Source organism: Clarias gariepinus, chromosome 24 (genome assembly GCF_024256425.1).
Source record: "Clarias gariepinus isolate MV-2021 ecotype Netherlands chromosome 24, CGAR_prim_01v2, whole genome shotgun sequence".
In the NCBI taxonomy this organism is placed as follows: domain Eukaryota; kingdom Metazoa; phylum Chordata; class Actinopteri; order Siluriformes; family Clariidae; genus Clarias; species Clarias gariepinus.
This window is the reverse complement of record NC_071123.1, coordinates 3,669,440-3,684,961: the sequence shown is the minus strand read 5'-3', so window position 1 is coordinate 3,684,961 and position 15,522 is coordinate 3,669,440. Positions and strand designations below refer to the sequence as shown.

The window sequence follows — 15,522 nt, the reverse complement described above, 5'->3', positions numbered from 1 at the left end:
AGGCTTTGATTTACGAGTGTTTTGAAATACGAGCCCGCTTCCGGAACGAATTACGCTTGTAATTCAAAGTTTCACTGTAAGTTTTATCAATAAATATTTGATAATTTGCATGTTTTTTGAAATCGCTGTCCTACTGTATGACCAGCACATGGTCATAAGAAGAAGAATTAACAAAACTACATTTTCTTTCTATTAGCATTAGTAAAACGGAATTTTGCATTTTTGGCTACAAAGTGCTGGGAATGTTTAAAACGAAATGCTACAATAAAATAAACAGTTAAACAATGAATTATTTAATTAAATTATCTTAAGACTACATTGAAATCATTAACATTGAAAAACATTTTGTCGTCGAACTAAACATGGCCAAAGTAATACTGAGGAGACGTGGCACAGGCCGCATCTTGTGTTTCCTGTTCATTAAAAAAGATTAGAGGTCTGAGCCATGTTGATTTACTACCAGATAATCGTATTAGCTGTGAATCGGATGAGCTTAATGTTCATTAGTGTCTAATATCCAGTCTAAACAAGCTTTCTAATATTCTTCTCAGAGAAAGAACGCTAAATCACCCGTCTTTCCCCAGGTTATTGTCTTCTTCTATCTCGTCTGTGCTTGTAGGTTTTTCAGAGGCTTTCTCTTTATCCGTCTGTTCTCTGCTCTCATCAGTGAGGTCGCAGGCGGCGTTACAGAAGGCAGACTGCTGGAGGTTGAGTCGGTGCATTTCCTGATCGTGGGCTCTCTGCTTCTGCTGCATCTTCAGTTTAAGGCTCCTAGAGTCAGATTATTTACTGTTCAGTAAATACACCTAATAACCTAATATATTGTATGTATAATGCTAAAATCCTAAACCACAAGGTAAACCAGTCCATTCCTTTATACCACAGTACCGGTGAAACTTATACTTGTCGTATCAGTTTATTTATTTTGCATTTCTAAAGGAGTCTCTAGTGTCTTGTGTCAAGTTTACTGTATGCATATTTCTTTGGTTTGGCATATAAAAAACTGAAAAACCAATAGGATTATATGTAGGAGGTAACTGATTATCAGCCCGGCCAATTATCAGGGATGATATTTAGTATTTATACAATAATTTATATGAATAACAATAATTTTTGTATTAAATGAGTGCTTCTTTAGTGAAGCCTCTGCAATATATTAGAAGAAGAGAGGTTGTCTAACTAGCACTAGAGATCACAATTTTATTATAAGTTCTACTAATTCAGTTTTAATTCTACTTGTATCATTTGCTTTATCTTACTTTATTTTGTTACAATTTTATCAAAATTAAATAGTAGTTTTTTATCTATCTATAGCGCTGTGTAGTTTTTGCTCCTTACTGATTTATTTTTTTGCTTTAATAATGTTTTTGGAAAGCTAAGTGATATTTTATTTGCCCCCCCAGACTTGATTACTGAATCAAGAAATCAATTAAATAGAACCTGTCTGACTAAGTGAAGTAAACTAACAGATCACTTAATCTAAAGAAATAAGTAATTAACATGTATCAATCTGGAAAGGGTCACCGAGCCATTCTTTAGGCTTTGGGACTCCAGTGAACCACGGTGAGAGCCGTTCTCTACAAATGGAAAAAAGCCCGGTCTACCAAAGGCTCATTGCCAGTTATCACAAACGCTTGATTGCAGACACACAGACACGCCGAAAAGGGAATCTTGCAAAGTTTTTATAATTCCTACACTTACTTCTTATAGAAGTAGATGACGGCAATTCCTGTCCCCGGCACTATGATGATCACCATGAGAAGGGCTGCTAACGTGTAGCCTGAGGGGAGGAGAGTGTGAATTACTAAAAGACACTACTTTTTTGTTACTAAAAAAATGTTTTTTAATAAAAGTAAAACACACTGAAGGTACAGTTTATACATTATCACTCTTTATACAGGTATGTCTGTTACTTTAATAAAGTAATGAGAAGACGCACCCAGGGCACCGGGGTCATTTTTCTTGCTTGGTCTCCTGCTCAAGCCAGGGTCAGGTTTCACTGTGACACTCTTCCCGAGTGCCAGGTGGACATTTGGTGGCTGCGTGTTTACTGTAAATCAGTTAGACATACGGCATGAAAAGGGCTTGGTGCACAGTATTAAGCAGGGCCCAAAAGATTACCAAGGGAAAAAATCCTGCAAGACATTATTATCAATATTTATACTACAGCACAGTAAAAGGGGTTGACTAATTTTCTAGAACAACAATTGCATAATGAAAGTCAAAGTTGCTTTAAATGAGTTGTTTAAATGATTCTCTTTTTGATTTGGCAAATTCAAATTAAAGCAGCACTTCTGAATGTGCAAAATAACAAAACACACTAATGTAAAAACTCCCTTTATTTCTCTATATGATGCACTAATGCATTCATCCCAGAGTTTCATTAGTGCTTTCTCAGTAACTATCTCAGTATGCCGGAGCCATGATTAGCTCGCTGCTTCACCTGGCCTCCCAGGAACTCCTTTAATAGCCCAAACATGTGGAAAAGGCTTAGAGCGAGGTCAGGACTGTACGGGGCAATAACCCGTGAATTGTTTTTGAATGATTGTGTGTACAGTTCCCACAGATAGATGTGTCTCTTCCTCTCCTACTCACGAGACGATAAGTCCCGGTTTAGTTTGAATACCACTTGTGTAATCATTGTTAGGGAACAACATATTTATTGCTGCTATAATGTAAATGATAATAGGACCAGCTTCTTTTGAAAAAAAAAAAAAATATTAAACAAGATATTTGAGATAGTTTAATAATTTAATAATTATGGGACCTTTAAAAACTTTACCATCTTGCAAAATTATTGATACCCAGATGGAAACCAAAAACTGAAACCATAGCTTTAAACCTTAATCTTTAAACATGGCACTCACACTTCATTCTCTCTCACTATACGTCTTATCCTGTACACTGCTTACCAATACGCCTAAAATTTTAAACAACCCGTAAAATAAGTAAACAAATCATTTTACAGAAGGATTATGTAATTGTTTGCTTCTCTAGCACAGTTTATCTAGACTTGCTGTCTGCATACTCCTGTCTGTGTACCTGTACACCTTCAATACCTGGACATGTCTCTAAAATGCAGTCTTGTCTCTCAAATCCTTTTTCTTGAGCAGTTACAAAACACCACGGCTTGCCAGAGGCATCTGGGTTGCGGCAGTAGCTGTGATTCCACTCTCCTAAGACAGATATAAATGGTAAGGTTTATATTCAGCGTCTGTACGCCAAACATCCCAATGATCACTATAGCAAGACATGAGAAGTGCACCAGATTTCATACACATCGCTGTGGAATATCCTGAGTGCCAGAGGAGGGGGGGGCGATCATTTGGCACTCAAGCACTGCAGTCCCGCCGAGGCTGAAATGCGTGTGTGTTGACTTTAGGTATGTGCAGTGAAACGGTATCCCTTTAACCTCATAAAACACCAGCATGTTCTCCAGGCCACTTGTTAGTTGCCCGTGGCAGCAGTTAATGATTTATGTTACGTACACCTGGGCACAAATGAATTGAAAAATAGTAAAAAGTCAATTACCTGGGTCAGCGCTCAAGCCAAGGCTGAGGTTGTACGCGTTGCTTATTTCTAACCAGTGTAAGCAGCTCTGTCCGGAGGAACTGATCTGTTTTACCCCCTTATAAGATGATCCATTTAGTTCAATGCACTCTAAGGAAGAAGTAATAATAGAAATAAAACTCCGGAATTTCCTTTGAGATATATCTAAGTACCTATCTATTTATTTATCTAATAGTAAGATAATATCAAAATTACATAATATAATAAGTGACAAAGTTCAGAGCAAAAGTTTATATCCATTGTTGTTTTTGACCAAAAAAAAGATTTTCTGCAACAAAACAATCCAAACCATTGGGTGAATGAATTTCTATTATTCTGAATCGTTTCAAATGTTTAACTGCATTTATAATATATATAGGACTTTTTCCCCTTTTGCATTTTTCCTCTTATTTAGTTGAAAAAGAGAAACTATGTGAGAAACAACTATAACATAATTGGTAACGGAATAAAATTGGTAAAGAAATTTAAAAAATGTTATTTATTATAATTAGTATATGAGGGATAAGACACAAACATTGAAACTAATTAAACAGAGAAATAGTTTGAGTAGGTGATTTGTCATGACCCGTCAACTTTGAGATGTTTTTCAAAGAATGCAAGTTATTCAAGGATACCATTATCATTATATTATTATTCAGTGAATCATTTTCTATAGCATTTATCCTATAGAGCCAATCCCAGGGCACTCCACATCTCCACACACATACAGACCCAAGGTGGGAATTGAACCCTTGACCCTGGAGGTGTGAGGCAGGGGGCTTGGAACCTAGGCCAGGGGACTCTGGGCATACGGTGGGGTACACTCTGGACGGGATGCCAATCCAACGCAGAGCTCAAGCAGATTTTGTAATTTGTAAATGGCATACCTTCTGAACCCGAAGAAACCCACCAAGCTTACTCCATAACTCCATACACACAGACCGGAGGTGGGGATCGAACCCTCGAATTTGGAAGTGTAAAGACACAATGCTGACCATTACACCACCAGATATACACACATATGCAATATGGAAATTGTAGGCTGTTAAACGCCCTATTTATTATCCTATTATCTATTACCATATCTTATTTAAGAAGTGCCTTTTGCAACTTTAGTATGTAGACCAAAGTCATCACTGGATATTAGTGATCAGTTTTATATCTTAAACATGGTTTAAACCTGGGAATTTCCAGGTGAAATATATGCCAGAGAATGCAACCTTAAACATACTGCTCCACAGGCATGCGAGACAGAGTTGAAGCTTTAAAAATCACTTGAAATCCGAATCTAGCGCAGGTCCAGTTGTCAATTCTGCTGACTTACCGCGGATTACTGACGATCCAGCAGCGAGTATCAGAGCCATGCACGCGCATCCGCGTGGAAGCATTTTTAAAAAATATAATTTTGAATCCGCACGAGCAGAGACCGTTAAAAACCGGCAACTGTCATAACGGTCAATATCTACCTCAGGAATATCAGTAAACCCTGAGCGTCTGGGGAAATGGCACTGAATACACCCGTGTTCCTCTCCTCCTGACAGTAAAAACAAACTGGTACGGTAATAAAACTCTCCCCGTTCATCCCGGAGAAACATATAACCTGACTTTTCCCCCTCTGACCAAATGATGGCGCCAAACACATTCTTTAAGTGACATTTTGTGAGCTTCATGAGTACATGAGATTCCTTTGGTAATTGAATCAATTTTCTCTCGATGTCCAAATTTTTTTTTTTTTTTTTGTCACATACACAGTCATACACAGTACGATATGTAGTAAAACGCTTATACGCCCGTGGCTTTAAAAAAAAAAGATTATCAATAAGAAATAAATATGGAATAAAATAAGAAATAAAATATAGAAAAACTATATCCGTAATATCTGTGGATATTCCTGTCCTATTCAACAAGAAAGGGATTCTCAACACTCATGTAAAGTTTTCCGTACAAGCATTTGTCTGGAAATCTTGTTCATAATGTTTTTTTTTTCTGTTTTATTTTGCTTCAACCCAAGATTGCTACACTTTTCAGCTAGCTACACTTTTCAGCAAGCTACTACTCCTACAGTGTACAGTGTACAAACAAAATGCAAATAACATATGAAATAAATAGACAGATTACACCTCACTTAACCCTAATATATTATTCCTCTTGGCACTGGATGCTTTAAAAGGGAAAAATAAAAAACTTAAATTGGCTAACTTTTCTTTTTGCTACCTTCCTGGCTAACAATCTAGTGACCGGGGTACAATGTCTTCATTAAATCCTGCACAAAATGCGAAATAAAACCATAAAAAAACATGTAAACATGCTTTGCTTGGCTTTCCACAGAATTCGGTTAAGCTCGGTTCATTCGTCAGTATGACAAAAATACTTCATATGCCGAGGCAAATTTCTTGCAAAATTTCAGTTCCTATGACGAAAATTCATGAGGCGGGGGGTGTCTGTATGCTGACGTACCCACTATGCACTATTTTCATTCCCAAAGCATAATAAAGTCTTCTTTTATAGTTTTATTTAAATTTTATATATTACAGATATGTGACTATGTGACAGATATGTGGTTTCAAATCCACCAAAAATTAACCAAATACTCTTTGAGACAACAAATTAACAATCATTTTCTATTTTTGGAGTCAAAACTACTAAAAATCTTGCAGTGCATGTAAGCAAGTCTCTCAGCGAGGGAGCGGCGGAGCAATGGAAACCATTCCCAATGTGGCACCTCCACAACCGTATACCCTGCCAAGGCTAACTGCCTCCTCTTCATTGCATATAGCCCTGTTAATCGTTGCGTCCTGTAACAATAGTGGTTTCTACTGGTCACTTGAACTGCAAGCTGGGCAATGGCTGACGATGAGGCATCATGGCCTCGGATGGTAGAGCGCTCCTGCCGTTTCGTTATAGCATGCATAAGATCATCAGTTAAGTCAACTCCTACGTTCAGAATACGTTCTCTTTTGGCAGACGCTACGACAGGACGCAGAATTGGTCTCTGGATGGACACAGTCTTTGGCATGGCTGTTTTTTTGCCACTGGTCAACTGTACCAAGAGATCATCCGTCAGGGTAACTCCTGTGTTCATTTCTTTCCAATCTAGCGGCCAACAAGATCCCTTCTCTGGATGATAGTGGTTTTGATAGGTCTCTGATGTAACAGGCAGAGGATTTCCCCTGAGATCTAAGTGCACTTCGAGGTCAATAGAGCGCATATGTGGTAGTATCATTCGCTTGTGCACAAACTCCTGTCCTCCAAGCAGCTCCTGGAGAACAGCCTCAGCCTCAAGAACCTCTGGTTTTTGACACAATTCAGACTGGGCGAAGTCCCACAGCTGTTTAGTGACCTCATCTTGGACTGTGGGGTTCATCCGGGGGCCGGTCCATCCAGGCAGCTCAATCGCCACCGTCCCATCCAGAGTGAAGAGATCCTTCTTCAAATCTATTATCCCTGTGACTTGGTTTGTAAATTCGGGGCTTAAGGCCAAACTTAGCAAGTCATGAGGAAACTGACCAACAAACGCCAAACCAAGCAGGGCTGTCAGGAGGTGTTCAGGATAGCTTCGGAATTCTGACTCTCGGTCCCGCAGTGCTTCCGTGAGTCGAGGGTGAAAGTTGGGGCACTGGCTGGGAAGAATGCCCAGGTTGCCAAATGCCCAAAGAAGCTTAGCAGCATCTTTGCTTCTGTACTGAGATGGTAAATGCGGCAGATATTTTGCTACGGCCAGGAGAACATTCTCGTCACGGTAGTGCAGTGCAGAGCATGTCAAAGCGATGTGCATTAAGCCCTGGACGGCCATCTGCGGAGCACGGCGGGGCACTTCAGAACTCAGTATCTCCAACCAGCGGAGATGGTCCAGGTGGCTGAATCTCATTAATTTCATCACGTTCACAATGCCAAAATCAGTAATTTCCTTAACTACAACACAGGCTCGGTCCACAAGCCTGCGCAGTGCTCGATCTGAGAGCGAGTTCTGAGTTTTAAACAGACCCAAGCAAACAGCACCCACTTCTTCACCCTTAAGTTCATCTAGATGGTGCATTATGATGCCTTCTAGACACTCTAGAACAAATGCAGGGCACTGTCGGCTTTCTCCTAGTATATACACAAACTGGACCAGCTCTGGTGGACCCATCTGGTTAAAATGCTTGCTAATGCAGTCACACAATTTGTCCACATACTGTGGGACCGACCGTCCTAGGGATCGCCACAGGTCAGCCACGAGCAGAAGCTGGTGTAGCTCCAACTCACAGGTCCGGCGGCTAAATTCGGCTTCGTACGAGTCCAGTATGCTGTGGTGGTGGGACAATCCCAATCTCACGAAGGCACGCAAAACTTCAATCAGCTGCACATGCGTGAAGTGTTGTAGGTTCTCCACGCTGTACCGCAGCAGCATGGAGAACCGTGTGTTCCCTCTTATAATCGCAGTCTGTTCAGGTTCCACATGACCAAGTTCGCAAATAAAACAAGCTACATTGGAGGAATCTATGTTTTTCATCAAGGCAGCTTTATGGAGCAGTAACAAGCCATCTTTTATCTGTATAGCAGGCAGACGCTGGGACACGTCGTAGGTCATAACGCTGTACTCAGGCCTGCATTTCTGAAAGGCACGCGTGTCTCTTTTTATATATGTTGAGACTTCATCTTTAGAATTATTAAATTTATGTCCTTTATCATCTACTGCTGGATTAAAAGCTAAATCAAGCCGGCCGTTTTTATCGATGGATAAGTGGCGTGATGAACCGACCATATAGTGATTACTCTGCTGTCTGAACCCAGCACTTGGGACAGGCTGGGTGGTTTCCTCTTCTTTTACAGGACCTCTCTGGATGTCAGAGCACTCTGCTCTGGATTGGTAGTAAGCACTGGGATTGTACACCAACGAGGACCCCTCTGCAGTTTCTGCACTCGGTGGCTCCTGCACCGTTTCACTCTTTTCCTCCTCCTGGACTTTTCCATGGTTCCACTCTAAGGAGAGATGCTGAGATGTGTTCACAAGCCTGCATGGTGAAGATGTGAACACACGCAGCGTAGCTGCTCGACGCCACAGTGCCCTCGCAGACATCCACGACAGATACTAAGGAGAAAATGGAGAATATAATATGATCCATCTTTATTTGTCTAACCTTGCTGTTGTCATTAAAACTGGTCTGTCTATGAGGGTGAGTAAAAAAAAATTATCCACACTCCTGTTATATTAAAACTTTAGTTGGCCTCATTGTCTATCAGCACTTTCCATTCAAGGCTGTCTCCCCAGTCACTGGGGGGATTCCCCACTTGTGATTTGCACGAAACAAGAGCAGTGCGCAGTGATTCAGTTTTTTTCGTGGTCTGAGGTTGTACCTAGTGCTGAAATAACTCACAAAAGAGCATAAACAGAAATAATTAGATATCTGCGAACAAAAGAATTGTGGAACGATACCCTAAGGAAGGTGAAAGTTTATCAAAGAGAATCATTACTGGTGACGAGACATGGCTTCATCACTACAAGCCTGAGAGTAAATGGCTGAGTATAGACGGAAACATCATCAAACGCAGAACGTGAAAAGGTTTAAAAGTCAATCATCATCTGAAAAAATTAATGCTTACAGTTTTTTGGGATTCTCGAGGGCCAGTATTGGAACATTATCAGGAAACAATCAACATTGCTTGTTACAGTGAGATGCTTATCACAGAGCTGAAGCCTAAACTTTGGAGTAAACGCAGAGGATCGCTATACAAGGGTGTAGTGATCTCGCATGATGATGCACGCCCGCACACTTCTGCCCACACTGTCGACACTCTCTGAAAATTTCTTTTTGAGGTGTTAAAGCATCCTCGCTATAGTTCTGAACTCATCAGACTTTTCACCACTTTCATCAGCCGGAGTGCGGATAAATTTTGACTCACCATCATACAACTCAAATCCCTCCTCCTGCCTGTTTAACCCTAAACTACAGCTCTGAATCAATTACCCCTACATGTCAGGTTTACCCCAGTGCGTGCTGCTTACAGCACAATCGTTTCACGTGACAGCTTTCATTCTCACAACTCTATAACTGATATTGCGAATATACTTACAAGGCATGCGCGTGCCGCAGTTTAAGAAAGTATTTCTCGCACAACAGCACACATAACCATGTTAAACGAGGTCAACTTCCGTTACTACACGCGCGCCGCCATGCCTATGGCAAGACGTCATGGGTCACGTGATACGGTGGCTCATATCGGACACGTAGCGTGTGAGGGGAAGTAGATCGTCACCCGGACACTTTGTACCTTAAACCCAGCTTTTTTTTTTTTTTTTTTTAGAGGATTATGTTAGCTTTTTATATTAGCTTTATGCGCTGTCTAAAATAAAGAATGGGTGTTTGTTGTGGGATTTATAGTCTTTTTTTTGGTGCAGGGTGTGGAGTGTGACGTAATGAGACATAATAAAAAAAAACAATATTACTACTACTACTACTACTAATTATAATAATAAAGTAAGATTAAGTAATGAACATACTTATAGTTTGTGTGTGTGTGTGTGTGGATTTGGGCACCCTGTAAGCACAGGCTGTATATATTGTTTATGGAGGAGAACCGAAACTCCTAACAGGAATATTTACTTCCTACAGCCACTATGAGTCTGAAACACACTGCATACATGACCTTACACACATGTACAGGAAACACAGTTATGATTTATGTACCGTTATAAATTATAATGCATTATTCAATGCAGTAATGTAAATGATTAAAAAGCACAGTACCGTGTTACTGTACTGTTTCTCTCAGACTACCTCTCAGAACCTGTTTTCGTAGATGTGAAGTACGATAAGTACACCATCATCCAGACCAAACCAAGTTCAAAGTTAACTTTACTCTCGACCTCTACAGTCAGTCACCAGCTCTTTATTACATTTTTAAATTAACATTGTATTCATACTTATGTCATATCAGTATAGTTTTCTTTCAAGCTATTGTTTATTAACTCTGTATGGGTATTATTGTTAAACCATTGTTTATTTTTATTATTACCAATTTGTATTTGATCCCATCACTACTTGACAGACACTAATTTAGGACAGGGCAAGAGCGCAGTTTGAGATGATCCCCATCTACAGTATTGTTGGGTCCAGTTTCTTAATGTGTGTTTTTTGTTGTTGTTGTTGTTGTTTTTTTACAGGTGAATGCGACTGAGAAGCCGACTCTGACCTCTGATATAACAGCTTCAACTCTTCTGGGAAGGCTTTCCACGAGGTTTAGGAGTGTGTAAGGAGCCATAAATACCGATATACTAGGAAAGAATAAAAAATATAAAATATACTATCCTCGTTACAGTAAAATAAAATAGAATAAAATTAAGTGTAAAGTAGAAATATGTAAAAAGTAAAACTGTAAAAAATAAGAACTGTATAAATAAACTGTATAAAGTATGTATCCAAAATGTCTTGGTAGGCTGGAACATTACAAGTTCTTTTACTGGAATTAAGGGAATTTTTTTACAAATCTGGGCACCCTAACAGAGCACTGGTGGCTCAGTGGTAGGTGTTTCGCCTGCCATGCAAAAGAGCTGGGTTCGATTCCCAGCCACTGAATGAAGTTCCTGTCCCAAGCCCAGATAAAAAATGGGAGGGTTGTGTTCAGAAGGGCATCTGGTGTAAAAAATTTTAACAAACCGCTGTGGTGACCTATTGCCAGGAGCAGGCGAAAAACCAACAAAAATGTATTTGATTTGCAATAACTAAAAAAAAATTATAGTATGAGTTAGGCTACTCAGTAATGCAAGTAAAGAACGATTAATATGAATAAATACAACAAACTCAAAAACTGATAGTTCTGTTTACTTAAAATTGGAAACATCATTATTTTAAAAAATTTGATTTAACTAATTACTTTTTGCCAACTTATTCGGGTTTACAGTGTATGGAATAATGCTCTTGCCCCGTAAATCACTTTTCTCCATGCTGCAACTGCAAATGACACTGGTCCTTCTGCAGATGTTTTAATCTTACCCAGTGTATAAATCACTTGTCCTTATAGTGTTTTCTGGATTTCCACCACATTACCTTCAGATTTTGTTACAATTCTAAAAAAAAAAAAACTTACCAAATAATTCGGTGGCAGTGAGTGCATAGTTAAGGCAGGAGCGTTTCTAGGATATTCAGTTAAGGGGGGCTCAGCCCCCATAAATGTTTAACACACATTTGGCTAGTTCAGAATCAGTACTCAAATGAGTCTTCTTGGCCACACATGCTGTTTACCGTATGAACCTTTTTCTATGTACAGGTTTAATCAGAAAAATGTAACCAGAAAACAGCGTAGAACTTTAAACTTACATTGATTAGCAATAAAAACAACACACCTATGACGCTGGACAGTGGAATAAACTGTGTGGGAGCCAATAATGTCAAACATTTATCTATTAGTTCTTTGACAATACTGCTGCTTTTTGTTGGAAACTGGCACACATGAAAAATGTGAAAAATAGTTTCTGATGCAATGACTTCAATCAATGTTGGGAACACAGTGTTGATGTGCCTGAGAGGATGCGCTTTCAGAGAACTAACTGTAGAACTGAACAGAGACCTGTAGATGGAGGGTTTTCAAGTCACATGGTAATGAGTAGGTCTCCTAATGAGCAGCAGGTAAGAATAGAACATCTTTTTTTTTATGTGACTTGAAAAACCTTCCATCTACAGTTAAATATATATATAAAAACTTTGATCATAAAAAAGACAGTAGGTTCTCTATTCAACCCCTTAAATTTTCAAATTTTCATAGCTACTAGGCTATTTTTTTAAATTCATTAATATAGACAAACATTGTTTTAATGTAATTAAACAAAGCATCTTTTTAATATCATTATTTTTTTCTATTCATTAAAAATATGAATTTGGGACATTATTTAATACAATACAATAATAATTACAAAAAAGGATTTTTATATCTCTGTACAGTAAATCACACTGCTATGCAATTAAAACGAGTGCACTGAATGCTGTCTGTCACTATTTTTAATAATTTATGTGCATAACTCTATGGTAGTTAATGCCATATGCATGTGCAATGTTTTATATAGACAGTCAGGTTTTCCAATTAAACTGGTAACGGCATGATTTATAAAACAAGTAGACTATAGGTTCATAGAGTGTGTATTAGGGGCTTCATTTTCACTAGAGGAAACAGCTGGTGTGATGAGGGTGAACACAGGGAAGGTTTAACTGGTTAATCTTTCAGGACATTTTGTAAACTGTATTATGAGAAAGGACTGCACTGATGCAAATATAACAATTTATCGAAAAACACACATCTTGCCTTAATCCTTCCTCTGTGATGGCGAATTGGAGACCGCGCTGACAGACGGGGAGGAGCCGAAGTCTGCCGCCGCTTTCATATGAAATTTAAAGGGGACGATCACCAACGTGTGTAAAGTTTATGGAGACTTTTTAGGGGGTCTGAGTACAAATGTTAACCACACGGTGTTCTATAAATTAATTCTACTCATCATTTCCAACCCTGTCCTATTCTGCGCATGCGCATTCAAAAATACGGTTCGTTATAACGCCTTCGCTTCCCGCCCATATATCCATTCCACTACCGCTCGTGACTGACTGGTTTTATTCAACGTTATATTTGATTCGAATTGACTTGTGAATTGACGGTTAGTATTGTGTTTTTTCTTATCGTTTGTGTTGTCTAATTATACTTTGTTAAAATTACAATTAAGATAAAGCACAAAATGTGAGCTTAAAAAAACGCACTAACAATAACGTTCTTACTTTTGAACTAATGTTGCTAACTTTTATTAGTTGACAATAACCACTATAAGTGTGCTTGTTATAACCCAAAGAAGCGATGTTCTGAATGAGCTCTTATTATTATTATATGAAACAGTATAAAATTGTGTAGGTCTAGCTCAGTAGACTCATGGGGAAGACTGCTGAATTATCATATTATCATAGCATGAGAAGATATAAGTTCATAATTTCATAAGCTGTAATTAAAACAGTTTAAACAAAAAAAGAAAACCCTTAAAAATGTCACTTTACAGGTAATGACGACAATATATGAGAGCTTCACTTTAAAAAAGAAAATAAACTTTCCACAATATAAATTTTTTTTGAGATGCACTATACAGTGCACCCAAAACGTGTTCACAGCGCATCACTTTTTCCACATTTTATGTCACAGCCTTATTCTAAAATGGATTAAATTCTTTTTTTTTTCTCAGAATTCTACACACAACACCCCATAATGACAACATGAAAAAAGTTTACTTGAGATTTTTGCAAATTTATTAAAAATAAATAAATTGAAAAAGCACATGTACATAAGTATTCACAGCCTTTGCCATGAAGCTCAAAATTAAGCTCAGGCGCATCCTGTTTCTCCTGATCATCCTTGAGATGTTTCTGCAGCTTAATTCGGATCCACCTATGGTAAATTCAGTTGATTGGACATGATTTGGAAAGGCACACACCTGTCTATACCTGTCTATATAAGGTCCCACAGTTGACAGGTCTCCCCCCCACCCCACAGACGTACTTTGTGATTTTAATCCCGCCCGAATCTGCCATGTCTGTTTTTCTCTCACACGACCTCTGTAAAAATTTTAGAGCAAATTACCTACTGTTTTTCAGCAAACTCGGAGGTCCTCTGAGTACGGAGCCCTGGAAGTCACCTAGAGGAGAAAAAAAAAACCAATCTGTGGCAACAGTTTTGTAATTTGTGCCCTCAGTTTAATAATCCGTTCCCACAACTTCTTAAACTGTTCCCTCAGTTTACTTATCCGTGCACTCAGATTTTGTAATCCGTACCCACAAATTTATAATTCTGTGCGCATGCTTTTGCAATCTGTTCCCACAGGCTTGTATACAGCCTTCTTTTAGAAGAACAGGAAGCTTCCCACTACGTGTTAATGAATCTTATTATCCTATTTATTATGGATTGTTAAGTGTAATACACCGAACTGTCTTACAGCATGCTTACAGTTATTCTCTAGCTATCAATTGTAGCAGCTTTGAGGTAGAATACTGTGATTTAATAAGAATGATTTGAATTAAAATCTTGGGATAATCAGTACATTATTATAATTATTATTGTTATTATTATTATTATTATTGAGATTATTATTAAATGAGGAAGAAAGCAGTTAGTCAACAGTCTGTCATAAAACACAATAATTTTTTTTATTTTATAATGATAAAAGATTACATTGAAGTACACTTATTATAAATTAATTCAGAAATGCTTCATTTATAAATAACCTGAAAATTAGTCCAAATCTGTCTATCCTATAGGGTGAGGAAAAAGTAAGCTCAAGGTGGATGGAAGCCTAAGGGTAGACAGAGACTGTCATTGGGCAGCAATTTGTATGATGTATATAAACCATAAGATGCTGAATTGACTTATTTACTTTTACCTTTTATAGTCGGAAAAACACATTTCCAAAACTATAATAGGTTATTTATAAATTAAGCATTTATTAATTATTTTGTATGCTATAGTTATAATAATAATAATAATTACTGCTAGTAGGCATTTTGTTACATTTAGGCTATGCATTTAGAATAAGTTTTTATGTAATTGGCTTAAAGTTAACATTAGACAGGTTAGCATCTATTAAGGACTGTCCTTATTTTCACTAAAACCTTGGGGATGAATTGACTTGAGTTGGGACAATGCAAGGGAGTGGATATTTTAATTATTAGCCGTTGACTTAACATTGCATCTCTACTTTGTGTAAAAAAAACTGAATGACCGAAAAGGAGGAGAAGTCACAAAGTAAGGGATAGGTTTTAATAGTGTCAGTGGTTAAATATGGAATTTTATTGAAGATAATTGCTTCACAATTACAGCACAAAACGTACTTTTTAGCAGTGAAATAATTTTTGCAACATTTGAAAAAAAAAAAGGATGATTTAAACAGGTTTCTTGCAGATAAGGTGAAAGGATTGTTTTGTATTTTCCATGTTAGTAAGTTTTATTTTCTCTTCTCTATAGATACAGAGG

The 15,522-nt window shown here is 38.1% G+C and overlaps 2 protein-coding genes across 3 annotated transcripts; both read right to left on the bottom strand.

Annotated features, from left to right (window-relative positions):
- Positions 1-129: 129 nt before the first annotated feature.
- On the bottom strand, positions 130-5,089 carry LOC128512543 (phosphoinositide-3-kinase-interacting protein 1-like). The gene is made up of 6 exons (XM_053485877.1): positions 4,874-5,089; positions 3,532-3,660; positions 3,060-3,176; positions 1,940-2,050; positions 1,702-1,780; positions 130-771 (listed from the first exon to the last, which is right to left on the bottom strand). The coding sequence occupies exons 1-6, from the start codon at positions 4,935-4,937 to the stop codon at positions 567-569; spliced, it is 705 nt and encodes a 234-aa protein (XP_053341852.1). The 5' UTR covers positions 4,938-5,089; the 3' UTR covers positions 130-566.
- A 518-nt stretch (positions 5,090-5,607) lies between these two features.
- On the bottom strand, positions 5,608-9,710 carry LOC128511866 (FAST kinase domain-containing protein 5, mitochondrial). Of its 2 annotated transcripts, none has more exons than XM_053484872.1 (2): positions 9,604-9,710; positions 5,608-8,620 (listed from the first exon to the last, which is right to left on the bottom strand). In XM_053484872.1, exon 2 carries the CDS (start codon positions 8,606-8,608, stop codon positions 6,164-6,166), a length of 2,445 nt encoding a protein of 814 aa, XP_053340847.1. In that variant the 5' UTR covers positions 8,609-8,620; positions 9,604-9,710; the 3' UTR covers positions 5,608-6,163. The 2 variants fall into 2 exon arrangements, with proteins under 2 accessions (XP_053340847.1, XP_053340846.1); XM_053484871.1 differs by lacking the exon at positions 9,604-9,710 and adding an exon at positions 9,433-9,518.
- Positions 9,711-15,522: the final 5,812 nt, after the last annotated feature.

Coding starts and splice junctions, on each gene's coding strand:
- LOC128512543 (XM_053485877.1), bottom strand. CDS start 4,937: ATGCTTCCACGCGGATGCGCGTGCATGGCTCTGATACTCGCTGCTGGA. Junction 3,661..4,873: donor TGGATCGTCAGTAATCCGCG/GTAAGTCAGCAG, acceptor CTTCTTCCTTAG/AGTGCATTGAACTAAATGGA. Junction 3,177..3,531: donor TGGCTTGAGCGCTGACCCAG/GTAATTGACTTT, acceptor TATCTGTCTTAG/GAGAGTGGAATCACAGCTAC.